Here is a 10,364-nt window from a genome sequence, read left to right as displayed (position 1 = left end):
GCTGCCTACTTATACTCACGCTGTGATCAGCGGCAGCTGGATGCAATAATTGCATGTCAATGTGCATTGGCTCGTTTAGTTTACACTCGAAGTAGATTGGTCTATCGAAGCGATATCCCAATTCGTCGGTCACTGACGTGACTCGGAGTGACCGACTGAAAGGGAACTATTTTAACTTATGCCTGTGTGTGGAAGTGTAATGTCAGGGCAATAATTTGAAATATTTGTTTTTAATTTTTTTCCTTTCTTGTTATTTATTCATTTATTTAAAAATGTTCTTTTTTGCTTTTAATCTCTTCTGTTTTCTCTTTTTTAAGATGTATTATAAATTATTTAAATGAATGAATTACATAGCCCTGAATCTTCAAAAAATGCTGAGTTGAAAAAAATCTGTTAAAAAACGTTACATCATGTACAGGTTTTTAACAAAATAATAATGAAAATGTTTAACATTATATGTATTAGCTTTAATACACTTATCCAAATAACAAAAGCAGTCCAATGTCCAACAATTTTGTTGTATTATGTATTTAAAATGTATAATTTAAGATAAAGTATACAAAGGAGTGGAAAATATGCTCAAATACTCAATTTAATGTTAAAGATCTTATAAATTATATAAGCTTTTCTCACAAAATCTGTAATTGTCTGTATAGATGTAGTAGAACAGCAGAAAATATCTGGGTCATGTTTGCATTTTCCTTAATTCTAACACTGAAATCAGGATTAGGCATAAAATAATGTCTTCAGAATCATTCATACATGTGAAAATTGGCTGAGAATTGAAAAAAGTTTAAACCTGGCTAAAAGGAAAATAGGAATCATGTCTTTGTGGCTGTTCTTCTGGTTATTAAGGAACGAGAATTATACAAGATTTCTTCACCTTACAAATAGATGTCGAAAGCAAAAATGTGGTAAAATGCACACCATATTTTTTTGAGAAAGCCACTATTTTTTAAATCAACACTCCAAAATTAGTAAGAAACAATTATTGGATTTAATTAAGCAAAAATGATGCAGGGTGGTGTTATTTTAATATTTTAATTTATTATTATTTAAATTAAACTGAACAGGAGCCCTTAAGTTATTTTTATTTTTTTCCATATGAGAGTCAGTTAAAGCTTATGGAGGGTGTCTGGCCCCTGCCTCCCCCAACTCTGGTGAGTGGTTGTATTGTGTGTGCGCTTGTATTGATGTGTGTTAGATAAGTCTTTCATTCCTTCTCTCATCCTCACACAAAGGCTTGAACCATTATCACAACAATTAATACTGTTTTTTCTGCCCTTCTTTACAAAAGGATTCATTTCATTTTTCTTCCCTCATTAATCACCACATTCCGATGATATTGACAGGCACTATTTAACTGCCATGGCTTATAATAGAACATCACTGAGATACAAGTTAGGACATCCCAAAAGGGAAGGGAGTATATAGGCCACATTCACTATAACTGAACTGTCTCTGTTTTTCAAGTGGGCTTTAAAGGGATAGTTCACCCAAAAATGAAAAATTTCCCTTTAAAATCTTAAATGATTCCCTTTGAGCTAAATTGACCTGTTTCCCTTACACTGCCATAAATCACAGAAAGAGAGAGAGTCAAAGAGCGAGATGAAAGTTGTCATCTTCTGCACCATCTGTCTGTTTCACGGGTTTGGAACGACATGAGGGTGAGTAAATGATGACAGAATTTTCATTTTTGGGTGAACTATCCCTTTAATTTATTTTCCAACAGTACCACTATTATAAAATCAAATGAATGGGTATATTTGATATATACCCATGGCACTGAATAATTACCGTATTCATTTGCTTCATGGTATTGCTGTCTGATAACAATATTACACCACCCTAGTTTTCCCATTTTTGTACAGGGAACACAATATACAGTTTTTCCTCTGAGGCTTTCTGCAGTGTAAAACCAATCACATTTTCATTTCTTTCTGTAATATTAAGTGCATAGATGATCATAGATGGCTAAGAATATTTTTACAAATTAAATTAACTTCACATTTACCAGGACAATCACTCGTTTCTGAATGTTCCCCTTTGAGGCACAGCTACAGGTTGTATCCTTAATGAAATGCAAGGTGTCCTTGTCCTGTTGCCGTTTTGTCATGCCAAGGGAGTGTGCAGGGGGGCACATTGGATGCCCTACGACAAGGGCTTTTTGCTAATGAGGATTCATACTCTCTGTTTTTTTTGCTGGCCATATCAGAGGCTTCAGTAACTGGCTTTATTGTAGCGTCACTGAGGATTGACCACAAGGACAGCATGAAAGATACAACCTTTGTTTTACTGCAGTACATGTTAATAGCTCGGCTGGAGGATGTAGGTTGATGGTTCTATCATTATTTCTAGTGTTCTATTGTTCTATCCATTCTTTTGTTCTGTCTGTCATTCTATCTGTCATTCTATCATTCTGTCTGCCATTCTATTAATCATTCTACTCTTCGTTCTATCTATTTGTCTATCTATCCTTCCATCCACCCATGTGTCTATCTGTCTGTCTGTCTGTGTATTGTTCTGTCTGTATATCTGTCCATCCATCCATCCATTGTCCACTGTAATAGACAAAGATGTATCCCCTCCCCCCAGCTCACTTCTTTTGCTATATCTCAAGCGTGTCTTTGATCAATGTTTGATAAAGTGGAATAGGCTTCCCATAACATGCTGCAAGGTAGTGCTTCTGAACGCAATTGGCCCCAAGACGTGCATTCAAAGGCCAGCTCTGCCCAGATCATCATCATTCCCCCACATGACTCTGTTGTTCTAGTGAACACTTCTGGATGATTTAATGGGTCAATCAGGACGACAGAAGGCATTCTGAGTTTCCTTGCATCCCTCAAGACCACTGATCCGTCAATCTATGCGGTGTTAACATTAACCCAGGCCACTCCTCCAGTTAAACCTTGCTGTAGAGGCCAGTGTGGTGCTCAGGGTGATGGTGTCTCGCTGATTGCCCTTGAATATCCAGGCAGCTCAAGTGTCATTGAATCAGCTTTACGGAAAAGAGAATGAGGGATAGACGAATACATCGCTTCATCAGTGAGCTGTGGGGTCAACGGGAGGAAGTGAAGAAATTGAAGTGGTCATTAATTGGACTAGAAGATTTCGTTATTTATCTTTGATAGTGCGTTATAATTGTGAATAACTAAAAACAGATTACAGATCATGCAGAGCTAAATACTTCAGCATCATGCAGTGATTGTTCATTTGAATGTTAATATAGCAAACAAGCGGCAATTATCATGAGTTATATAATAAAGACTAACATTGATATTATTATAGGATGAAGAGGTGCAAATGAAACTCAGTGGAACAGTCAGCCACATGGTGCAAAATATGCTTTCAAGCAGTAGTGTGTTTGTATGTTTGCAATAAAAAAAACAGGCAGGCTCATACATTGAGTAAAATCATGAAAAAGGTTAAAAAAGAAAATGAGCGCCATTCCCACAGAAGAAGCAATAGGTGTTGCTCTGTTTGATGGAAAAAGAGAAGAGAAAAATGAAAGGGAGGAGAAGATACTTAGAGAGAGAAAGAGAGCGAAGGGGGTGAAATTGCAGCCGATGGTGCTCAGTCAAGGGCAGAGAGCATATCAACGGGCTCTTCACCAACTGCTCCTGAAATATGCCAGAAAGACAGAGATTGAGAACTGAAAAGCCTCCCACTCCCCAAGGCCTGTAAAAATGTAAAGGAAAAAAAATTTAATATTACAAATAGATAGAAAATAATAAAAGCTAAACTAAAAAAACCTAGAGGAATAGCACTGAATAGCACATAAATGACTGAATGCAAAGAGATCTCATTCTCATTTCATTTCTGAAATTAAAAAGAGGCTTTATACTTATTTATACATACACAACATCAGTTTTTTCAAGCGTTTTCATTTCATCAGTGGGTATTCTGTACACCAAAAACAGGCTTGGAATTTATTAAATGTAATGTGTTTATGCTGTATCTGTTTGATTTTCAAATTAAAAATACCAATTTAGCCTTATAATGAACCATTATACAGTCCCTGTTGTCACTGATTTTTTTCTTGTACATTTTATACTAAGCATTCTCTCTCTCTCTCTCTCTCTCTCTCTCTCTCTCTCTCACACTCTCTCTCTCTCTTAAAAACTCTTTTTAGAGCCGATACACAAATCTTAATTTTTGCATCAGAACAACATCGATAGTTTCATCCAAGAGAACTCTAAATTGTGCCACCTCACACTGAAAGAGCTGATCGTGAGTGGTTGATTGCTGATATCAGAAATCCAGCCTGACCTCATGCATAAATTCACAGATGGTTTATTTTACTTTTTTTATTAGTAAATAGGGATCATTTGGAGACGGCAGATGTGCTGCTCAGAGGCATGCCAATGGCCATTGTGACTTTGCCACAAAAGAAATAGAAAAATGCAGAGTTTCAAATGGAATGCAAAAAAGGACAAAGGAATCCCAGAATGCCATGCGTCGACCTGTTCTTTGGAATTTGGTGCGATTTTGCCTGAATTTTATCCCCCCCCCCCAAGTAATGTTGATCCAGGAACATGTCTTACTTGGCAAACTCACGGCGTCCGTAGGCACAAGCATGCGTGAGCTGTTAACCCTGGAACTGCATATGAAAGGAAACTTCTATCAGCCGCACCAGTTCTGGTAAACAATAGCAGGTGCATTTGAAAAAGGTTGTTGTTGTTGTTAAATTTGTCACTTTTTTTTCTCAGATAAAAACCTGTCCACATATTCACTCATCCAGGAAATCATCTAATGAGTGAGATTGGTGTTCCAATCACACCTGAAGACTTTCTGAAAGCTTCATCTCACAAAGGTGTTAGAGTGACTTATGCTAATCCAAGCAAGTAAAGCAAGTTTCATGGTTCAGAGAGGTTTCTCATGCTCTCTAATACGTTGTTTGTATGTGCGTGTCTGTGTTTGCAAGTGTATGTGTGTATTCCCCTCATTATTAGCTCTTTATGAAACAGAATCGATTAGTTATTGATTTCTGCCTGTTAAATGCACATTAGCAGTCGGGCTAGCATGTGACTAGCATCTGATTCAAAGAAAAACAGGTGGATGAGCAGAAAGCCATGTCAAATGGTCCTCTAACCTGCTTACTGCGAATCTAAACCTGTGACAGAGGATCTGTTTCAGAATATCCAATGTGCAGGAAAAAGTTTCTGCATGCTAATTTTTGAATTTAGATTTTTGTCATTTTCGCAGTGTAAAATTTCAAATAAATCATAGAAAATCACAAAAAAACAAAGGGTTCTCATCTTTTAGAGTCCATAATTGCCAGAATATTGCAGGAGCAGGAATTTTATGCCTGATTTAGTGACTCCTGTAACAAGAAATAGACAAATATGAATAGATTTCAAATCATTAGTCTGGGTTATTTTACAAAAGCAGATTGTAGAGACAAGTAATGGTCATCATGTACCGCAAGATGCAGATTAATCACTGTATCATTACAATAAGACAATTTGACTGTGGTGAAACATGTAGCCTAATATATATGTATATAAAAAGAAGACAAAGTATTTGTTGTTGTGTTAAGGATGTTTAGTGATTTTTTTTTTCAGAAGCCTGAAGTATTTCACCCTGCTAACTTCAAAATAAAGTGAAAAGAAAAGGCCAAGGGCGACAGTTAGCAGTGCAGTTCGTGTTTAGATGTTTATTGTTTGTTTGAAAAATGAATCCAGAAACTGCTTCCGTTCCGTAGAAACAAGTTTTCAGTTCTTATGTCACATTTTTTTTCTTCCTACCAGGATAAATTGAGACTGGAATTTATTTTCTGTTCCATTAAAGTGCTGAACTGAATGACAATGAGCAAATGTTTTTTCAAGCCTGCTGGTTACTTTCTTAATCTATATACCACTATTCACCCCTATGGACAAAAATGACAGTCTCGGTTATGAAAAGCAGTGCTGAGTTAAACAGAACAATAAATTAGGAGATGTGAGAATCTTCTCTGTGGGATAACAATTGGGGTCCATTTCGCAACCACATGCCGAGAAGAAATCTGGATATGCATATGTTTAGTGCTTGCCCATTGTGTTATTGGGGTCCTTGGGGATCTGTGCAAGTCTGTTTGTTTATTTGTGCCAGACCCCACGCACACATGTGGCTACTCTCGCTCGCCTGGTTTTACATTTCATTTATATCACCAAACAAAGTGAGTGGGACCGTAATATTAGATTTGTAATTGTACGGACGCACACATACAGATTCCTTCATTTAGTGGTGCTGTCAGAGTCACTCAATCTAATTTTAGTCTCGCAATGTCCATCACGATAATAATGACATTACATCACATTACCTTTGACGTGTGTCTTGAGTTATTAATACCAGCTAATTTAATGACGAGTAACCTCAGATTTGGTGAATTATTGCTCTCTGTAGGCAAGTGCAGCAGGTTCGCGGAGACCCGGATTGTAGCGTATCATTTTAACTTCTGAACTCAATTACCCTCTATTACCACTGGTTGCCCGAAATGGATGGCTCTTTCCGTAACTGATCATTTGTGCTTCCTCCAATAATATGATAGAGATATTCGCACTGTGTCAAGTCAGCAGTGCTGTCATTCATTCTTTAGACAATGTACTGTAAATATTTATCACAACCTTCAATTCTGTGACTTTGATTCCTGTTATTATTTTATCTGAGTAACTCTGTGATATTCTGTCAGAGTTCTTTTATTGTACCTTTTATCTATGCGTTAACATTTTTTTGGTATTCATTGCTCTATTGTGTCTCTCTCATTGTGTTTTACAGATCCAGTTTCCATGAATAAGATCCTGAGCTAGAAACTTGCAACAGGAAATGCTATGGATATCCTCCGCGCTGTAGATTTCTCCTTCAAATAGCATTTTGAGTGGATCACTTCATTTTTGAACTTCCGAACTCTTCAGCGGCCATGAGTGGAAGGAGCTCAGATTGATACAGGGTGCCAGGAAAAGACATCAGATGATGGGGACACCTGGCGGGCCAGTTCTGGGCGGGTTTGGCTCTACAACATCCTCCCTAGACCTTGTTGGCTGGATGGTTTGGCCTGGTAATACCACCGTGAGCCTGAACCAGAGCTTCTTCTTGACTGACTACAGCTTCAATCTCTCCTCCTCTTCTTCATCCTCTCCTCGTGGGGTCGAAAAGGAGTCGATGAAGGAGAAGAACTGGCCAGCCCTGCTGATTCTTGTGATTATCTCTCTGACGATAGGAGGAAATATTTTGGTTATTTTGGCCGTGTCGCTGGAGAAGAAGCTGCAAAACGCAACAAACTTCTTCCTGCGCTCGCTCGCAGTGGCGGACATGCTGGTCGGCATCTTGGTCATGCCCATCTCGCTCATTAACATCCTGTATGGTGAGTTTACCTTTTGATGCCATGGACCCCAAATATGACAATATCCTTCCTGAAATATAAAAATACATATTTCTGTAAAGAACCATTTATAGTGTGGAAAATAATAATTATTATGAATACATCTAACACATTTTGAAATCTTTAAAAAAATTATCTTTTACTATATTTAATATCATTAATATATAATATTTGTTTATTTATTTTTATTATTTTTATTGTTTATTTACATTTTTGCACTATTTAACTTTTTATTTTTCAGAATTTCAGCTTTTTTCCCTGACTTTTAAGGTGTAAAAATGCAAATGATTTAAAATTTTAAAATAATGCCTGTGTGGTAAGTTTCTCAGACTATTGTATCTGATGCCATGGACCTAAAAATATGAAGATTTCCTTCCTGAAATATAAAGATAGCTATATATTTCCATATATAAATACCCATGTATATTGCAAAAATAATGAATATTATGAATGTATGTGAAACATTTTAAAATATTACAAAATGCATTCATAAATTTATTTATTTAAATGATTCTACTCTATAAAATAATGTAAATTTTACTCTGAAATTTCCCACGGTCACCCTAGCGCCAAATTTGAAAACTCCTGAGTGAACATAAAGCATATATTTGCATTGGACAGTTGCTGTGTCCCAATTCGAAGGCTGGATCCTTCCCGAAGACTGGGAAGGTTGGACTGAGCATTGTGAAATGGGACGGTCTAGCCTGTGAAGGATTGATCTTGTCGCCTAGCAAGTGTGACAGCTGCCATTGACGAGCGGCAGTGACATTTGTATTGGACTTTTTTGAAAGTGATATTAAACTATCTGAAAACTAAACAGGGTTCGCAACCTTAATATGCTCACCTTGGTCCATTTATGTACATAATAACAAGTATAAACCACCTATAAAATCACATTTAAGATATGTCAACATTTAAACTTCTTTAAAGGGTTTCTTTCACATTTGCACATTTATATCGTTAGATATTTGAGTTGAGCTTGAAACCCAATACTTACATTTAACAGTGTAATCTGGCATTTTCTCTCAAAAATTCCTGTCATCATCAGTGAACAATGAATCTTCGGATAGCCTGGGCCACAAAGGATCCATCAGTAGTATCCTTCATTGCCCGGGAAATGAAGGACTCATTTTGAAGGAGCCTTCGAATTGGGACAGCCTTTGTCACAACCACGGAGACGCAATTGGTCTTCGAATACAGCTTTTGAAAGATGCTGCCTCTGAATTGGGACGCAGCTAATGTCATCAGGATTTGCACTTTGGAGTGGTGTATTGTGGGTAAAGATTACTAAAGTATTCCAGGTTGGTCTATAGCCCAGGGTGCACTGGCTTTTAGGGTATATAAAAATGCAGATGGGATGCAAACTTTAAAATAATGCATCCTATTAAAAAGCCCCCATCACCTATAAAATATATTATCACGAGAAGCCACACTTCCCATAACATAACTTCAGTGGCATTTCCCTTTAAGACCCAGGGGCTTTTTCAATGGTGCGAGTCCTTCTCCTCCAAATAACACGGCTCATTATTCAAATGACACCATAGAATATACCCTGGTTAAATAACACATTTAATTGGTCTCTTTCCACCAAAACTCGAGAGATGTTAACTTCTATTTCGAAAAAAGGAAAAAAAAGTTAGGGTTTAGGTTGACTTAGTTGGGAGATTGTACATGAGTTTAATTATGTATAGTACAGAGCACTGACAAAGTTAGAAAGGAAAGAGCCAGAGGTGGCCAGATTTAATAGCTTTATAATACTGTATAGCATGAAATCTCCCTTCACGGAGCGAGAGACAGGCGGTGGGGGCACATTGAGAGAGACAGAAGCTTGTTTGGCATTGCTTTGCTCAGAAGCCCACAGAAATATCGCCTGTGGCAGCATTCAGATCGTTTTCCAGTCCAACTGCCTCTGAGCAACTGAGCTGTCTGCTTTGGAGTATTTCTGGCTCTTGCTATCCATACAGGGGGCCACACTGTCCATCTCTCCTCAACCATGGGGGAGCTCTTTTCGGATGCGTCGTCTCGCCAATCTCTGGACATGAGTGGGTTAGCTGAACTCTCTCAGACTCCCTTCATATTGATTACGGAAAATGTCCTACCTTTAAATGATCTTCTTTGCTTGTCAGCTGTAGATAGTGCACATGATGAGCTTGCATTTGTCAGTTTGAGAGGAAAGGACGTTATTGATCACAAAGAGATATTGATCAGTACAGCAGCCTGCAGACCCTCAGAGCAAACAGAGCATCGGAAAAGAGGCAATTTAGTGGCGAGAGAGAACAAACTGTGATGGATGCATGCACATAGATTGATTAGATTTCATTTTTATATTTTCTGTTTCAATGTAATTTTACTTAAAGTTTAGTCATTTTGTTGTGTGTTTTTGTAACTTTTATTAGATCTTTATAGTTTTTACAAGTTTTATAGTTTGTCTTTATAGTTTTTTTACGTTTTAGTTTTAGTTTAGTTTTAGTTTAATCTGTGTGATAATGCAATTCCACTAATGCCAACATAATTTTGTAGTCTACTCAAAAGGATGTTGTGGTCGATAGTGTCAAATGCAGAGTTAAGATCCAGTAGCACTAATAGAGAAATACAACCACGATCGGATGATAAGAGCAGGTCATTTGTAACTCTGATGAGAACAGTCTCAGTACTATGATACGGTCTAAATCCTGACTGGAAATCCTCAGAGATACCATTTCTCTCCAAAAAGGAACATAGCTGAGAGGATACTGCCTTTTCTAGTATTTTTTACAGAAAAGGGAGATTTGAGATCGGTCTCATGAGAAAACATAACTATTGGTGAATTTAAATCAAATTTGTATGAATTCAAACATTTACACCAAACCTCAGTGGGGTGAGTGATTTACAACCTATATGTCAAAATGTAAAATAGTTACAAATCGCCATATGTGTTTTTTATTATTGTTATTATTTTTATGCCATTATTACTGTTATATATATATATACTGTGTATGTATATATATATATATATATATATATA

At 37.0% G+C, this 10,364-nt stretch overlaps 1 protein-coding gene across 2 annotated transcripts in view; it reads left to right on the top strand.

Annotated features, from left to right (window-relative positions):
• LOC107753987 (5-hydroxytryptamine receptor 2C-like) overlaps positions 1-10,364 on the top strand; it is a 36,832-nt gene that overhangs the window by 18,901 nt on the left and 7,567 nt on the right. Inside the window, exons 1-2 of one of the 2 annotated variants that reach the window (XM_016570284.1) lie at positions 4,599-4,670; positions 6,757-7,342. In XM_016570284.1, coding sequence (XP_016425770.1) covers positions 6,949-7,342 — 394 coding nt within the window. In that variant the 5' untranslated portion in view covers positions 4,599-4,670; positions 6,757-6,948. Of the gene's footprint in view, positions 1-4,598; positions 4,671-6,756; positions 7,343-10,364 lie in introns of those variants that run through there. The other variant, XM_016570283.1, reaches the window with a different exon arrangement.

Source organism: Sinocyclocheilus rhinocerous, unplaced genomic scaffold, assembly GCF_001515625.1.
Source record: "Sinocyclocheilus rhinocerous isolate Xijiao unplaced genomic scaffold, SAMN03320098_v1.1 scaffold831, whole genome shotgun sequence".
In the NCBI taxonomy this organism is placed as follows: Eukaryota; Metazoa; Chordata; class Actinopteri; order Cypriniformes; family Cyprinidae; genus Sinocyclocheilus; species Sinocyclocheilus rhinocerous.
The sequence above is the reverse complement of the archived record's forward strand: the minus strand, read 5'-3'. Positions and strand labels throughout refer to the sequence as shown.